This window comes from Carcharodon carcharias, chromosome 1, assembly GCF_017639515.1.
Source record: "Carcharodon carcharias isolate sCarCar2 chromosome 1, sCarCar2.pri, whole genome shotgun sequence".
Taxonomy (NCBI): Eukaryota; Metazoa; Chordata; class Chondrichthyes; order Lamniformes; family Lamnidae; genus Carcharodon; species Carcharodon carcharias.
Window position 1 is genome coordinate 13,076,653 of NC_054467.1, and position 18,324 is coordinate 13,094,976.

Sequence of the window (18,324 nt, forward strand, 5' to 3'; positions counted from 1 at the left end):
GGAATTTATAATGGAAATGTCTTATGTAAACATGTCACAATGCAATTAGACTCTTATTCCAGTGATGGCGCTGCAACATATGAGGGCTGTGAGTGTGTAATTACATAGACACTTTCCATTACAAATATTGAAAAAGGAGTTTGTAACAGATGAATTTGATATGAAAGAGACAAAGATGTAAAATTAACTTATGACATAGAGAGGAACAAGCTGACACATTTTAAGTAACACTGCTGTCTACTTAATCAGTGTTTATGCAACTTGATAGGGCATTCAACCAAACCAGCTGTGAGAAGAATTTTTGCAGGAGGAAACCAAAGTTTTGCAGAGTGCCGTGATGAAGTGGTAAGAAGAGAAGTACACTTTAAGACCACATGGTGGGGTATTTGTTGCAATAAGGAGATATTGCTGGTGCAAGGCCACACAATGGAAATGGATGTACATTTGGCCAAAAAGCATTTCAGATAATTATCATTCACATTTGAAAAATAACTTTTCCATCTTTAATTCAATTATTATTCATTTAGTTAACTAATTACTTGATTAACCTGAAAGTATGATGGAACCATATTCAGTAGTACTTACCAAGATGATTGAATATAAACTTGAAGGGATGAGAATTGCAGGAGAAAGAGCATTGTCTCCACTGGAGAGATTTGGTGTTTCTTATCAGAGTTCCATGTAGACAGGTGGACATTTATTGCTCTTGGATTTTTTCTGTCTAGGATTTGGTTCCCTCTGTTGAACAATCTTCTTTCAATATTTTGAAGAGAATCATGACAGTGGACAGTTTACTGGAGAAGGAATTGTGCAAAAAGACAAGAAGGTAATTTGTCTTCCTGAAGATTTCAGTTTACCTTCCCCAATTTCCCTATACCTTCCTTCAGAAATTTTCGTTAACTCTACTCGGCAAACACATGATAGATTTTACCTGTTGGTGTTAAGTCTGGCATTAACACATTTATTTCAGACGGGTTAATCCTCATGTTAAAGTATCTCAAATCGGAAAATTTAAGTTCCAGTCTCTTGTGGTACACATCTATTAAGAAAATAAGAAATAGGAGCAGGAGTAAGCCAGATACTCCCTTGAGCCTGTTCCGCCATCCAATTGGATCATGGCTGATCTTCAACCTCAACTTTACTTTCCTGCCTAATTCTGATCCCTTGATTCCCTTAGATTCCAAGAATCAGTTGATCTCAGCCTTGAATATACTGAACAACTGATCATCCACAGCCCTTTGGGGGAGAGCATTCCAAATGTTGTGCCACTAGATGGGTTCCCAAGATGTCTCAGGCAGCCATTGAAGATGTGGATGCTCTGGTGGGGTCAGGAGCTGAGGTCAATGGTACTTGTGCCAGACTTCGATCAGCAGAGTGAACTGGAGCCTCTGTTGATTTTATAATCCACATTGTGTTGGATGCCATGTCAAGGACATTGGTGTACTGTACAACACCTGAGGACTCAATTCCCCAACAATTTTCAATCATCCACCAGCAAGATCCGCTGTAGTTACATTTTACAGCATATCTCATCTCAGTTTTACATGCTCGATTGATTCAGTTTCTGAATAAAATCCAGGTTGAAGATGCCTATATATGATCTTAGTGCAGATTTCAATTCCACTCTTGCTATATAGAAGGCTGTGCAAAACATATCTTTCACAGGATCTAGCTGTACAGTTACTAGAATTTGAATTGCCTATAAATTAGTACAAGTATTTAACATTTAAAAAAATATGTAATTAATCATAGTCCAAAAAGGACCATAGGCATCTCTTTCCATTCAAAGTACAATAACTTGAATTAAATATGTCTGAATTTCATTTACAGGGCAATCGTTCAGGTATTTTCTTCTTCGCAAACTCTGTGTGGAAGTTTCCTGGATGTCAGGTAAACCAATGTTTTATTGCCTAACAATTAGCATCAGAAGACTTGTTACAGATTCTATCTGAGTTTGTTGCTTTGTTCCCCAAGCCCAAACCAAAACTAAATCCTTTTTGGCAAAGGTCAAAAGGATACCTTTTATTTTCTGGCATTTATTTTATTTCATTTTCTTGAGCAAGTTCGGATGGAGAAGCTAAAGGATTGGGTAGAAATGTCACTTGACTTGCTGAACAGATTCGGTTTTTGTACCTGCCCTCTCCATACTATGTCAAGATTTTTTTTATTCAGTCATGGAATGTGGGCTTCGCTGGCTGGGTGAGCATTTATTGCCCGTCCTTAATTGCCCTTGAGAAGGTGGTGGTGAGCTTCCTTCTTGAACCGCTGCAGTCCATGTGGTGTAGGTACACCCACAGTGCTGTTAGAAAGGGAGTTCCAGGATTTTGACCCAGCGACAGTGAAGGAATGGCGATATATTTCCAAGTCAGGATGGTGAGTGACTTGGAGGGCAACCTCCAGGTGGTGGTGTTCCCATCTACATACTGCCCTTGTCCTTCTTGATGGTAGTAGTCGCGGGTTTGGAAGTTGCTGTTGAAGGAGTCTTGGTGAATTCCTGCATCTTGTAGATGGTACACACTGCTGTTACTGTGCGTCGGTGGTAGAGGGGGTGAATGTTTGTGGGTGTGGTGCCAATCAAGCGAACTGCTTTGTCCTGGATGGTGTCAAGCTTTTTGAGTGTTGGAGATCTGCACTCATCCAGGCAAGTGGGGAGCATTACATTACACTCCTGACTTGTGCCTTGTAGATGGTGGAAAGGTTTTGGGGAGTCAGAAGGTGGGTTACTCATCACACAATTCCTAGCCTCTGACCTGATCTTGTAGCCGCAGCATTTATATGGCTAGTCCAGTTCAGTTTCTGGTCAATGGTAACCCCCAGGATGTTGATAGTGGTGGATTCAGTGATGGTAATACCATTGAAATCAAGGGGTGATGGTTGGATTCTCTCTTGTTCGAGATGGTCATTGCCTGACACTTGTGTGGTGCGAAAGTTACTTGCAACTTGTCAGCCCAAGCCTGGATATTGTCCAGGTCTTGCTGCATTTGGACATGGACTGCTTCAGTTTCTGAGGAGTTAGGAATGGTGCTGAACATTGTGCAATCATCAGTGAATATCTCCACTTCTGACCTTATGATGGAAGGAAGGTCAGTGATGAAGCAGCTGAAGAAGGTTGGGCCGAGGATATTAACCTGAGGAACTCCTGCAGTGATGCCCTGGAGCTGAAATGACTGAACTCCAACAACCACAACCATCTTCCTTTGTGCTAGGATATCAGGCTTTGTTAAATGATGAGTCTGTCTCTCCCCCCCACTCTTTATCCCCCAGAGTCAAGTTTGGGAATTCATTGCCCAGAATTTCCTCTGATCAAACACTTCTCATCCATTAGTTTGTACACATAACTGGGGACCTGCCTCAGTTCTGAGGGGAACCTCACTGTGCTGTTTTACTGCAAGGTAGTTTAACCAGCTGAACACGTACTCCACAAAAAGTAAAGATGACTGATAATGGATGGACCCAAGTCTTACAATTTCAACATTTTGAAAGAAAATATGATGTTGGCCTCTTGTGCATCTCCAACTTCCTTCACGCCACCATTGATGGCTGTGCTTACAGCCATCTAGGCCCTAAGTTCTGGAATTCCATCACTAAACCTCCGTGCCTCACCACCTTTCCTCCTTTTAAAGGCACACCTTAAAACCTACCTCTTTGACTAAGCCTTTGATCAACTGGCCAAATATCTTCTTTTTTGACCTGTTGTCAAATTTCTGTCTGAAGAGGCTCCTATGGAGCCTTTTCTTATAGGTGCCATGTGAATGCAACTTGTTGTTGTTGAGATGGAAGTAGTTTCCCCAAAATCAATTTTATTGGTTGAGGACTTGTACTCCACAAAAAGTAATGAAGTTGACTGATAATGAGTGGACTCAAATCTTACCATTCCATAGGGTACATTTTAATTGCAGTGAATACCAGGTGGTGGTAGGGGTGGGAGGGCTGTATGAGTTTTGCAGTTTTGCATATTCACTTTACTAGATCACTGTCCACGTGGTGAAGGTGAAAATTTACCCCAATGAGACTTGGGTGTTTGAGCTCCAGCATGTTGTGTTTGAGACCACTGTATAGATTTGGGTCAGCACAAAGAACCAGTACCTCAAACCAATCTGCAGTCACATTATAAAAGCAAGAACAATGCCAGATGCTTTTCCACAATGCATTAATCATTCTTGATATCTTTCAAAACAGCAAGGATGGCCATTTCAAAACAAATGGAGAGGTGTCTGGTCTAGATATGTCCGCTATATATCTGGGTTTCGAGAAGTTGGCAAAAAACTCCTCAATGCTGGAACAGGTAATGTTACTGACTAATCACTCCTGAGTACCTAGAATTTCTTACACGTTAAGATGCTGGAATGCACTTTAATCCCTCCCTAAACATCTCTGACTCTCTACCTCCCTTTCTTCCTTGAACATGCTCCTTAAAACCCAGTTCTTTGACCAAGCTGTTGATCATCCAGCCTCATATTCCCTTACGTGGCCCAGTGTTTAATTTTGTTTCATAACACAGTAAAACGCTTGGGAGGTTTTATTATGTCAAAGGCACTACATAAATATAAGCTGTTGTAATTATCTTTATGACAGCCACAAGTCTGGTTAGGTCCATATAGCAAGAGGATTTTATGGGCTCTCACAATGTATCCAGCGAGGGAAAGGAATCACCCACTGGACCTGAGTATCCTGCTGGATGGCAACCCAGGGTTCAGAACCACTCACTGGGAATGTCTAGAGAGGGGTTTGAACCCTGAACCTTTTCATTCAGAGGCAGGAATGCTACCATGAAGTCAAATACTCAGCCCCTTCTGGCTCAGTAAGACTGGATTTCACTGTGGAGGTATCTTAGTAAAGATGCTGAGACATTTAGGTTGATGTCTGACAGCAGTGTATAAATCTGCTTGATGTGACGTTACTCCAAGTCCCAGTGCCCTATCATTTTTACCAAAACATTCCCTGACCATAGTTAATCTGACCTCATAAGATTGTGATTAAAGATGCTGAGGGATTTACATCAATAATTACAAATATTTGAATTTATTAATTTACAGACACAAAACTGTAGTTAAAATATTTTAAAGTGTACAGGAGATGAATTTGGGTCTCTAGCAGTCAAGGCAAACAGGCCCATGGTGAATCAGCAGATCATTTGACACCATACCTGCTTTCCTTTTCCTTCTCAGTGAATTCCGTGATGTAAATCGAGTCTGTTTTTCGCAGCTAGCTTCGAACATTTTGACACCACCGATTGCATTAGTGCTATCCTAAAAGCACCACACTCGCTGTTAGATAACAGAGCTAGTTAGCTGAAATAGAAACAGAAGATGCAGGAAGCACACAAGCAGGTCAACAAAAGAGGAAGAAAGTTTCATGTGTTCGGGTGAGACCCTTCATCAGAACTGATGAAATGTCACATCCCAGGACACCAGAGCTGGATTTTGGAACAGGATTTCCCAATGGGATACATTTTATTTCACAATAATAATTTTTGATGATGTACAGTTTGAGCCCAGAAAATGCCAAGTTGTTGGGGGCACTTATATAATGCAGTGGTGTATTTAGAAGTGCTAATTATTATTGCTGCTTGCTGCTGAGAACCTGGGTTGATTTAGGGTTTGAAATCCAGCACAAAATGCTTGTTGGATAGACTCCAGGCAGTTTTACAATACTCCTCAACCCTTCAAACAGGACACACTGATAAACTTTCAAAATGAAATAAAAAGCTGTTTCTGCAAAACATTTAAAACATGCTTTTTTTCTGTCTAACTCTGATGTTGAAATTACAAAACAACCTACAATTATAAACCAAAGCTCCTCTCCATTTACAGTCTTCTACAAATAATCTCAAAAATCCTCAAAAGATTTCTGCAGGAATCATTGCATTGGAAACCTCCTAAATTAAATTGTTTTTACGCGTAACATGGAATACAGGAAATCTGTTAGCATAACCCCTGTCAGCTATAATACTATGCCATCAATACATGAACATCTGCATTTCAGTCAGCTATTGACAAGGATGATTATATATTTTGCTATAGGAATTCACCTGTGAAAATTAATGATCTTACATTGTCATTAAGGAATAGGAGAAAATCACATTTTGGAGTTTAATTATTGCACGATGTGTATAAAATAAACTTTAGTTAGTATAAAGCTGTTACCGTCCTGCCACTATTTTCACGATTTTACAGGTGAAAGCAGCAGTACAAGATGAACTGATTCCATCATTACCTCGTTCTCCAGCTTGTGTGGAAACAATGCGAGTTTACATTATTCTAACACAACTCGTTGCTGTGCTGGAAGAGTCAATGCTGACAGACTCTTTAAACAAAGCCATTCTCTCACTCGAAGGAAGTTATTTTAAAATTCTCGGTAAGATTTTTGTTCATGTTTAAACGTCATTGAAAACACTGCTGGTCACAATTAAAGGAAAATACTTCAGAAATCAAATTGGTTTTCACATTTTCTCTATTACAACAGTGATAATGCTTCAAAAAAATACCTAAACTGTAAATTTAAAAGTGTCCTGAGGTAATGAAAGCTGCAATAGAAATAGCCTGTCCATTCTACACCACCTTAAAGGTCCAAATATCTTGAGTTATCATAATTGGACATAGTTTTCAAACATTGGTGCATCTCCTGATCAGAGTTTTAGCGGAAACACCACTATTAACATCTTGGGGTTACCATTGACCAGAAACTGAACTGGACCAGAATACTCTCCGCTTCCCCACTTGCCTGGATGAGTGCAGCTCTCATAACACTCAAGAAGTTCAACACCATCCAGGACAAAGCAGCCTGCTCGATTGGCAACTCATCCACAAACATTCACTCCCTCCACCACCAACACACAGTGGCAGCAGTGTGTACCATCTATAAGATGCACTTCAGGAGTTCACCAAGGCTCCTTAGACAGCACCTTCCAAACACACGACCACTACCATCTAGAAGCACAAGGGCAGCAGACACTTGGGAACACCACCACCTGGAGGTTCCCCTCCAAGCCACTCACCATCCTGACTTGGAAATATATCGTTGTTCCTTCACTGTAGCTTGGTTAAAACCCTGGAACTCCCTCCTCAACAGCACTGTGGGTGTACCTACGGTACATGGACTGCAGCGGTTCAGGAAAGTGGCTCACCACCACCACCTTCTCAAGGGCAATTAGGAATGGGAAATAAATGCTGGCCTAGCCAGCGACACCCACATCGCTTAAATGAATTTTTTTTTAAATGGCCTTAACATGGGCCAGGGTGAGACTTGTTGTAGGTGGGATCAGAAAATTTAGAAAGCCAGCCAAAAGTGACTTTTGGCAGCACCACAAAATCCTGCCCTAGTCTCTGCCAAGGCAGCTGAATAAAGGAGCACTCCCGAGGAAGTTATTGGCAAAGGAGTGACACGATTGTTTTAATTGTAGCACACACTGTTCTATCTTTACATTTCATCATTATGTTTGCTTTTTTGAACAGTGACCAGTTGGTTGGCTGTGTTTTATTTTGTGTGAACATTTCTGTGCTCTTTCTTGACTAGAGTGCTGGTGGAGTACGATGCCTGATTATTTCTTCACGTGCCTTGTGAGGATGTATCAAAAAGAATCAAATCGACTTCTTCAACTTGCTATGATGGACATCTCAGGCTACAACTCCCCGCTACACAGTTCATTAAAAATTTTACAAGCACTTTACAAGGTAGGTTCAAGTTTAAGTGAGTCCCCCTTCACTTTGTTCCACCTTTAGCTGTCTTGTCCCCACAGTCTGGAACTCAGCTTGCTACCTCCCTCCCCAATCTTCAGATGAATCCTGAAACCCTATTTCTTTGACCAGTCACCTCCCTTCACTCTCCTTGCTCTATTATTTCTGTTTGTTTTTCACTCTGTAAACAGCTTGTGATGGTTTGCAAGATGTGAAGGACTTTTATAAATCCATGAGACTAACATACTGGAGAGTTTACAAGATTGGCCCTTGCGGTTTTCTCTTGGATGTTGTACCTGTTGTTTAATTTGGTATATAACAGAGCAAATTGTGTGTGGCCTGTTGAAAGGAATTGGACTTGATGGACCAATTGACCTTTCTTATGCCGCATCATATTGTCATAGTCAATGTTCCCAATCAACTGAATGAGTACCAAGCCTGTAAGGTACCAGGTGGGGGTTGTTCTATAATAAATACCTCATCTGCGTGACCATAAAACCTAATTTAAAGGAACCACGCACTAAGAAAACTGGCCACACTAACAAATGTTAAAGGAAGCATTAATAGTAACATAGGAATTGATTAGGACATGGAAGACCAAAGATTGACTTAGTCACCTTCTAGTGTTCTTCTAATCACATGGTAAAATGATAATGGACTTGACAACTAATCATGGCTGATGCAGTCTTTATTGATTAATCTGCAGCAGAGCCAGACATGACAGGAGGAAAACCCTAGCGTTTGAAAACTATGAACTATAGGTCCAAAGTCATCTGTTCTTCCCAAGCACGCTATGCTTACCACATGTCATGTCTCAAATTACTTCTGCACTATATCCCAAAATGTTAATTTACATTTAATTCCATCCTGGCAGGTAAACTCGAGCAGATGTACGAAGATCACAGAGAGAAATTTTTGCATTCCTGTAATGGAAAAAATAGTGGTAGGTGGATAAGTATTTCTATAAAAGGTTGAGCTGAAAATGATTCCAAGGCTTCATGTTTTTCTGGGCATTTATGTTAAGGGGCTGATAACCCAAGGCACCTTCTGGCACACTCCTGCTGCAATCCCCACAGAAGCATGTCAGAAGGGCTGGAAAATAGTCTTAGAGTTTCTCTGCTGCTAGCTCAGATCTTGCACGGAGTTTTGGCAGAGAAAAAGTAAGCAAAATTGATGGCAGTTTAAGAAGCGGAGTTGGTAAAAGCAGGGAGGTTTCTCTACAGTACAGGCGACAAAACTGCAATGCCACCACTGACAGAAAAGTATATTTATGGTGTGACATGTTAAATAGGTGATTTCATTACAAATGTGGACTTTTTGGATTTCATAGTGAGAAAATTGAGTGCAAAATTGCAGATTATACTGCAGCTTTACACACTTTGATTTTTCTTTGAGAAATAGTGAGAAAGTACCAGAAGGATTAACATGCTGAATATCAATCTGTTGAACTGAGTTATGTACACTTTTTCTATGGCTAACATCCAGAAATGGGACTTGAACCCACAGTTTCTGGGTCAAAGACAGGGTCATTACAGACCAAGCCACAGAATCTCAGTATAAAAATCTGTCAATAAGAAGTGAGGTTTTGTATATAGTGTACATGCAGATGGCTGATATTCAGTATAATGTGGCACAGGTTATTCATCAATGTTTGCTTACAGTTCCAATGGAGGTTTGAATGCTGCTTCACATTTTATCAAGTTAAACATGCAAAACATTGCTTAAAACAACATTTATTCAGGAAAATTAGGATTATAGAATCATACAGCACAGAAGGAAGACATTTGACCTATTGCGCCTGTGCTGACTATTTGAAAGAACTACAGGAGTTAATCCCATTCTCCCTGCTCTTTCCCTGCAGCCCTGTAAATTTCACCTTTTCAGGTATTAATCAACTTTCTTTTGGAAGTTACTATTGAATCTGCTTCAGCATCTGCTCAGACAGAGCATTCCAGATCATCACAGCTTGCTGCATAAAAATGACTGTCACCCCCTGCATGATTCCATGATTTGTCAGTTACCTTAAAAAAGATATACCATTAAACTTCAGTGCTGATTTGGTATTGTGCTAGACATACTAAGTGGTCTTATAACGTGGAGACAACACGAGCTGAAACTAAAGCTCCATGTTATATTATGACACGACACACTTTATTCCCAGTGTGTGTGCCGTTTCTAACATGTTGTACAATGAAGAGCAGCTTCATTGTGGAATGGGATTTTGTTACATTGGAGGGCTGAACATTACAGTTTATTTCAATGGACAGGAAACAATGTAAAAAGGCTCAACATCTGAAATGTTCACATTTTTCCTGCCCTGATTTGATTTGTTATTTATTGATTGAGCACAAAGCAAAGTATTTATAAACTAATTCTCACTTTTACTTATTTTCATGTCATTGTTTTCAGGCAAGTGCTGCACAATGGATATCTGCCAATCCCCAAGCTTTGACTATTGAGGTACTTTTTAAATTACTACAGTGATGTGTGAAGATGGCCAGAAATTGAATAGAGATAGAAATTCATAAACATTTTGTACAAAATCATTAATTAATTCCTGATAACTGAGAACACGATGAATGAATGTTTCCCTCATTTTCCTCTGTTATCATGATTGCAATTCACATTGTGTGCAGTCACCTACCATGGAAAAAATATTTAATAATTTTTTTTAAAAATATTTGCTTGGAGTTAGAGAGTCAGATAAGTCACCTGTTAGTTTGTATTGCTGACGCCGTGAGCCATTGAGGTGACCTGTTCCAGCCTGATTGTTTTAAAATTTATTCTTGGGATGTGGGCGTCACTGCAAAGCTGCATTTATCACCCATCTCTGGTTACCCAGATAGAACTAAGAGGCTGGCATAGGACCATCAGAGGGTAACAACTTCAAATCTGGTTTAATGTAATAAACTCTCTTAAAGTGCTTCACAGGGCTGCAAGAGTCAACCACATCTCTCGAGTCACATATCAGTAAGGATCATTCTCTAAAAGGTCTTCAGTGAGCCATTCGGGTTTGACAGCTTTGTGGTCACTTTTTACTTCTACCAGCTTTATTTCCTGATTTTTTTTTTAAAAAAAGGAACGCAAATTTTCAAACTGCTATGGTTGGATTTGAATTCTGCAAATTATTAGTCCAGTAAGATAATCACTACACTTCCCAATATGAACTGACACTATTTGATATTAAAAGAAGTATATTGTGCAGACCTGTATACATTCTGTTCCAGTTGGGCAGATCTAATGCATTGAGTAAACAGTATGAAATTCCAGGTATTATTTTCCTTGACATTCAGTCTGCAGTAAAATCAAAAACACATTGGTATGACTCAGAAACTAAAAAATGGGGTTAGAAATTAATATTGGGAACTGGTAACACAAGAGCAGAAGTCCCGAGTTCCAACCAGACCACCATTCTTTCATACCCAGTCTCTACTCATACTTGAGTTGTGCTCTCATGATTGTCCAGTTCTAAGACAGGTTCTTAATGGAATACTTCACAAGGCAATGTGTGTCATTCAGGGAAGCCATTACATTTGTAGGAATGTAAATAAGACACACACAGCCATTTCCTCATCATGCTGTAGCAAATTGGATCTGTGACGTTTTTGTGTTTTCTTCACAGCTAATGAATGGCAATATCGGACCAATACTTGCTCTTCAGCAAAGCTTATTAGTGCATGGCATGGTAAGTTATCAGCATTGAATCAAAAACAGCAAATTATGGAAAAACTCAGCAGGCCTAGCATCTGTGGAGAGAGAAACAAAGTTAACGTTTCAAGTCCGTACGACCCTTCTTCAGGTGCTGCTAGACCGGCTGAGTTTTTCCAACATTTTCTGTTTTTGTTTCAGATTTCCAGCATCCGCAGTACTTTGCTTTTAAATCAGTATTGAATGATTGTCATTAGTCACAAAAACAATTTTGTTTTCTGATTTTCTCCCCATTCCATGACACATGCCCAGCTGCAAAGAGAAGTCAGGAAACCTGCTCTCAGGCCACACTAAAACTAGTTATGAGAAGATGTAGGCTTCTTCCACTCTCTTTGATCTGTGGGGATGGACTTGGCCCTGGCTTATTGTTCTCTCAGGGTGAGCCAGCTGAGAATTCTAACTTCAAATGGTAACTGAGCCACAGAATCACAGAATTGTTACAGCGCAAGAAGGAGGCCATTCAGCCCATCATGTCTGCACTGGCTCTCAGTGAGCATTTCATCAAGTGCCATTCTCCCACCTTCTCCCCGTAACCCTGCATGTTGTTTCTTTTCAAATAATCATCTAATTCGCTTTTTAATGCCTCATTTGAACCTGCCTCCAACACACTCTCAGGCAGTGCATTCCAAACCACTTGCTGTGTGAAAAAGTTGTTTTCTAGCTTTTGCTTCTTCTATCAATTTTCTTAAAACTGTGCCCTCTGGTTCTCGATCCTTCTGCCAATGGGAACAGTTCCTCCCTATCTCCCCTGTCCATGCCACTTGTGATTTTGAATCCTTCTATCAAATCTCTTCTCAGCCTCTTTTCTCCAAGGAAAAAAAGAGTCCCAAGTTCTCCATCCTATCTTCATAACTGAAGTTTCATATCCATAGGATTATTCTCATCCACACTTACTCCAACACCTTCACATCTTTCCTAAAATGCAGTGCCCATAATGGCACATAGTGCTCCAGCTGAGGTCTAACTAGTGTTTTATACAAGCTCAACATAACTTCCTTGCTCTTGTGCTCAATGGTTGAGTTAATAAAGCCCAGGATACTGTATGCTTTATTAACCACTCTCTCAGCCTGTCCTGCCACCTTTAATGACTTAGGCACATATACACCCCGGTCCCTCTGCACCCCTGTACCCTTCATTTTATACTGTCTCTCCATGTTCTTCCTATTAAAATGTATCACCTGACGTTTCTCCGCACTGAACTTCATCTGCCACCTATCCAACCATCTTGCATATGTCCTTTTGAAGTTCTACACTGTCCTTCTCACAGTTTAAACAGCTTCCAAGTTTTGTATTGTCCACAAGTTTTGAAATTGTTCCCTGTACACTGCAAATTCTAGGTACTATTTGAACTTAAATTCCAATTTTGTTCATTTGAGACCTTAACCATACAGGCAACAGGAGACAGTTTGGTGAAGTAAACTTTATAGGAAACTTTAATAAATTATAAATTAATACTTATCACAGCAGGGCAGCAACTTTACAGGCGTACTACAGTTCTTGCTTCCCAGTTCAGCTTTAGGTACAGGTCGACACTCAGTCTCTTTTGCCTCTCCATCACTTCTGTGGCCTTCTGCTTCCCTGTGGACAGCAGGCTCTATAAACTTCAGGAGGGGTTGGGGGAGAAGGGGGGGAGGGAGGGGGAAGAAGGGGGGAGGGAGAGGGGGGAGGGAGGGAGGGAGTGGGGGGAGGCCACTCGCCGTTGCGTAAAATGATGTGTGGTGACGTCGGGGTGTGCATCCCAATGTCACTGCACGTCATTCTGATCCTCAGTTCGGCGGGTGTGTAGCGGAGTCAGCTGCGCACCCGCTGAACTGTCAAAGGCCTATTAAGCCTGTTAAAAACTAATTAAAGTTATTAACTGAGCTGCCCGCCCAACTTTAAGAACTGTTCTGTTGAAGGGTCATGAGGACTCGAAATGTCAATTTTGCTCTTCTCCACCGATGCTGCCAGACCTGCTGAGTTTTCCCAGGTAATTCTGTTTTTGTTTTGGATTCCCAGCATCCGCAGTTTTTTGTTTTTATTATTGAAGGCGGCAATTTCTCGCAATGTGGCTCTATGCTATAGAAATAAGCACAACAAGGGCCTCTTCAGCAGTTGTTCTGTAATTAACTCACTAGTATGTTACCTCTATTGTTTCTAAGATCCAGTGGTGCCTTTCTCTGTCAAATGAAGCTAAGCAGAGTCACATGATATTAAATGCTGAAGCCCTCTATTCGTTAAAGTTTAAAAATAATAATATACTATTAGGTTAATCGATTAATATACTTTGATCGTATGATCTAAACTAAATCATTCAACAATATAATTTCCCCATAATACCAAGGTTTAGATCATTAATATACAGCAGGAAAAGAAAGGGTCCCAATACCCGATCCCTGGGGAACTCAACTACAAAACCTCCTCCAGCCTGAAAAACATCCATTAATCATTATTCTATGTTTCCTGTGGGAAGGATGTAGAGGAACAAATCTGCAAGGAAATTACAGAGAGGTGTAAACATTATAGAGTAGTTACAATGGGGGATTTTAATTATCCAAATATAGATTGGGATGGTAGTAGTGTAAAGGGCAGAAAGCAGTGTACACGTATAACATATGGAGGTCTGAGATTCACATTGTCCCACATTCATAGGTAAGCGGTGAACTGGAGCAGTAAGACAACGTCACTAGGAAGTCTAAAACATGAGTAAATATTTTAGATGGGAATCAATTGTTTTTTTGTAGAAGTGAATATTAAACACATGTAACTGGTTTTGATCAGCAGTCATAATGTGTTCCTTGCTTCCATAGATCCAACGACAATTTATTACTTATCCTTGCATCTTTGACATGAAAACAAAGCTTCGACTATTGGCTATGGAATCCAAGGCAACGCAAAGAGTATGTATTAAATTGTCTTCTAGAAGCGTATCTGAATATTTGAATACCTATACACACCATACAGACTGGTGCACATTTCAGCATAGTGGCACTTCACTGGCTTTAGGTTATGTCACAGATTGTAAGAGAGAAGCTTACGCTGTCCGCTAACTTTAGCCCTGAGTTTTCATTGCCTGCAGTCCTGGCAGTTGTGTCAAGATTGATCAGTGTCCTCCAAGACTGATCCCATCAGAGTATGCATGGATGGCATTGGGAGTTGCTCATGCTAAAATGTACGTATCTTCAGTGTCCACCAATCTCCCCTCTCATGCAGGCATGAAAGATCTCATGGCATTATTTGGTAGTATTTGGCAGTTCAGCTGGTGTCCTGTCTAAAATAGACTACCCAGCAGCATCACCAAAACACATTATGTGGTCATTTATGTGCAAATTGGCTTTGCTTTTCCTGCATTGCATCAGTGATGACACTTCAAAAATCCAACATTTTATGTAAAGCGCTTTGAGAACCTGGTTGCCCTGAGAAATGCTATATGAATGCAAGTCTTTCTTTCTTTCAGCTAGCACTGGAACTCAAGGTTTCAAGGAAAACAATTCTTCAGGATGCTCTGGAAGGCTTAAGACCCAGCAGATCAGTGGCTTGTCATCTTGCACTTCAGGTACAAAACTGGTTCATATTGATGAATGATCAGAGTTTTTTTCACATGTGACATATATCTTGTATCTAATCATCAACTAGCCATGACTGCTTAGTTTTTACATGTTAATAGTTTTGCATATTAATCAATATCCATTGGTATTGCACACTAAAGCAAAAGGTGTAATTCAGATCCCATTTTAAAATCTTTAATCTTAGTCAATAATTAGGCAAGACTTATGGCAATTTGGGATACACAGAAGTTGAGTTAGTTGTGCCGAAATGATTTTCCTTAGTACAGGCTTAGGAGATCGGAGGCTATTGCAAGCATTAGGGGGAATGGTGGGGTGGCGGGTACAATTTTTAAAATATATTTGTTCACAGGATGCGGGTGTTGCTGGCTAGGCCAGCATTTATTCACCATTCCTAACGGCCCTCAAGAAGTGGTGAAGAACTGCCTTCTTGAACTGCTGCAGTCCATGTGGCACAGGTACACCCACGGTGCTGTTAAAAAGGAGTTCCAAGATATGGCCGAAAAACAGTGAAGAAATGGCAATGTATTTCCAAGTCAGGGTGGTGTGTGACTTGGAGGGGAACTTGCAGATTCTGGTGTCCCCATGTACCTGCTGCCCTTGTTCTCGGTGGTAGAGATTGCAGGTTTGGAAGGTGCTGTCAAAGGAGCCTTGGTGATTTTCTGCAGTGCATGTTTTAGATGGTACACACTGCTGCCACTGTACATTGGTATGGAAGGAGTGAATGTTGAAGGCAGTGGATATGGGGTGCCTATCAAGCAGGCTTTGTCCTGGATGGTATCGAGCTTCTTGAGTGTTGTTACAGCTGCACTCATCCGGGCGAGTGGAGACTGTTTCATCACACTCCTGGCATACTATTGCCGGAATATTGTCAGGGCCAATAGCCTTTGTAGTATCCAGTGCCTTCAGCATTGGTATCACATGAAATGAATTGAATTGGCTGAAGATTGGCATTTGTGATGCTGGGGACCTTAGGAGGAGGCTGAAATGGATCAACCACTCAGCACTTCTGGCCAAAGATGGCTGCAAATGCTTCAGCCTTGTCTTTTGCACAGATGTGCTGGGCTCCTCCATCATTGAGGATGGGGATATTTGTAGAGCCTCCTCCTCCAGTTAGCTATCGAATTGTCCCCACTATTCGTGACTGGATATGGCTGGACTGTGGAGCTTAGTTCTCATCTATTGGTTGTGGGATCGCTTAGTTCTGTCTTATCGCATGCTGCTTCCGCTTTTTGGCATGCAAGTTGTACTGTGTTGCAACTTCACCAGGGTGACGCCTCATTTTAGGTATCCCTGGTGCTGCTTCTGGCATGTCAGCCTGCACACTTCACTGAACCAGGGTTGATCCCCTGGCCTGATGGTGATGGTAGAGTGGGGGGTATGCCGGGCCACGAGATTACAGATTGTGGTTGTTTACAACTCCGTTGCTGCTGATGGCCCACAGTGCCTCATGGATGTCCAGTTTTGAATTGATAGATGTGTTCGAAATCTATCTCATTTAGCAGGTAAGGACAGCAGATTGTTGAGGAATCTCAGGGAAGTTCCTTCTCAACTGTATACCACTGTGCTGCCACTCTGGTGGGTCTGACCTGACAGGTGGGACAGGACATACCCAAGGATGGTGATGGTGATGTCTGGGACATTTTCTATGGCAAGTTTATATAAATTCCCATTCTGAATGTGAACGGAAAAGTTCATGCAAAATTGTGTCAAAGAAGTGTCAACAAGAAGTAAAATTTTGTAGACAGGAGGAAGATTTTTAATGCATTACCATGGTAAGGGTAGTAGATCTCCCATGGTATTGTATCTAAACTAATGTACGGTCCTATGGTGAAGTGGGGTTAGAGGGCAGGCGGATAATTGTACCCTGGAGTGCATAAATGTAATTTTGTCCCCACTTCAAAATCATATATTTGTCCCGTATTTTTATATTGTCATTAGATTTGACCTTTTTGTTAATTTATTGACGGGATGCGGGCATTGCTGGCTAGGCCAGCATTTATTGCCCACTCCTAATTTCCCTATAAACACCAAACGCTTGTCGGTCTTGATTTTGTTTTGCTTTCCATTAGTTGGCATAGTTAAGAACTGATAAGTCACCATATACACCCAAGGCTGGTTGATCTCCATCGCAGAGAAAATAGGGAATCATAGTTAGGGTATCATTGTTAGCTAGTAATTTGGGAAACAAGGAAGTAGAGTTCAACGGAGCACGTGACCATCTCTGCGGGAGAGGCTGAGGAGGTGGGATATGTGAAGCTGATGCTACAGTGCCACCACTGTCGAGTGGGTGTGATTACAGTGTGACATGTGTACACAGGCAGTTTCCATTATAAGTGTGAACTTAGAAGGTTATAGTGGAGAAGGTTGACAAGTGCACATAGACATAAAGGACCTGAAAATCCAGAGCCATTGATCTATCACTCTGGATACGTCAGGGGTGGGGGGAAAGTATTAGGCAAGAGAAGAAGCTCCAGCCAGTCACTGAATTTAACATGAGCAACTTGGTCCAACGAGTTTTTGTCATGTTCAGCAGCCGCATTGAGGTGATCAATTCTAGAGCCTCACTCAGAATTGGTCAGGAGTGCACTTCAAGCTTCAGTCTTAGACTCCTAGGTTCCACTTCTGTCAGCAGGAGCCTGGTTGGGCTCATTTCACCCGCTATGTCACATTTATAATGGAAACTGCCTATGTAAACTTGTCATGCTGTAATCGGTTAAGGTGGGAGGCGGTGGCATAGTGGTATTGTCACTGGACTAGTATTTTGGAGACCCAGGGTATTGCTTTGGAGTTCTGGGTTCATAACCCACCATGGCAGGTGGTGAAATTTGAATTCACTAAAAAATCTGGAATTAAAAATCTCATGGTGACAATAAAACCATTTCTGATTGTTGTAAAAGCCCATCTGGTTCACTAATGCCCTTTAGGGATGGAAACCTGTCATCCTTGCCTGGCCTGGCCTACATGTGACTCCAGACCCACAGCAATGAGGTTGACCTCTGAACAAGGGCAATTAGGGATGGGTAATAAATGCTGGCCTAACCAGCGATGCCTACATCCCATGAATGAATATATTTTTACAAAATCAGTGGTGGCACTGTAGTATCTGTTTTGCATTTCCTACACCCTCAGCCTCTCCCAATGAGGTAATCCTGTGTTCCTTTCGCTTAATATATATGACACTTTTGTGAATTCCAATTTGGGGTTGAGGAAACTTCTTCTCTGAGAGTTCCCTCCACCAGCCATGCCCCGTCTGATGCAGGCGACGCTGTTTGGGGCAGATGAAAGTTCTGTTGCAAATAAGGCCTGATGCAAATTAGAAGCAGTGGCCTAGACCGACCTGTCAGAGTTCCAGCCTAATTCACAGAATTGCTATTGTCCTCCTGTCCAATTTA

General features: G+C 41.2%; 1 protein-coding gene across 1 annotated transcript in view; it reads left to right on the forward strand.

The window, feature by feature from the left end:
• The window catches only part of LOC121277979, a 97,692-nt gene that overhangs the window by 10,123 nt on the left and 69,245 nt on the right, over nt 1–18,324 (forward strand). The window contains exons 8-18 of the mRNA XM_041187980.1: nt 269–345; nt 726–826; nt 1,831–1,890; nt 4,180–4,285; nt 6,177–6,357; nt 7,516–7,673; nt 8,551–8,619; nt 10,086–10,136; nt 11,299–11,361; nt 14,174–14,263; nt 14,821–14,919. Coding sequence (XP_041043914.1) covers nt 269–345; nt 726–826; nt 1,831–1,890; nt 4,180–4,285; nt 6,177–6,357; nt 7,516–7,673; nt 8,551–8,619; nt 10,086–10,136; nt 11,299–11,361; nt 14,174–14,263; nt 14,821–14,919 — 1,055 coding nt within the window. The remainder of the gene's footprint in view (nt 1–268; nt 346–725; nt 827–1,830; nt 1,891–4,179; nt 4,286–6,176; nt 6,358–7,515; nt 7,674–8,550; nt 8,620–10,085; nt 10,137–11,298; nt 11,362–14,173; nt 14,264–14,820; nt 14,920–18,324) is intronic.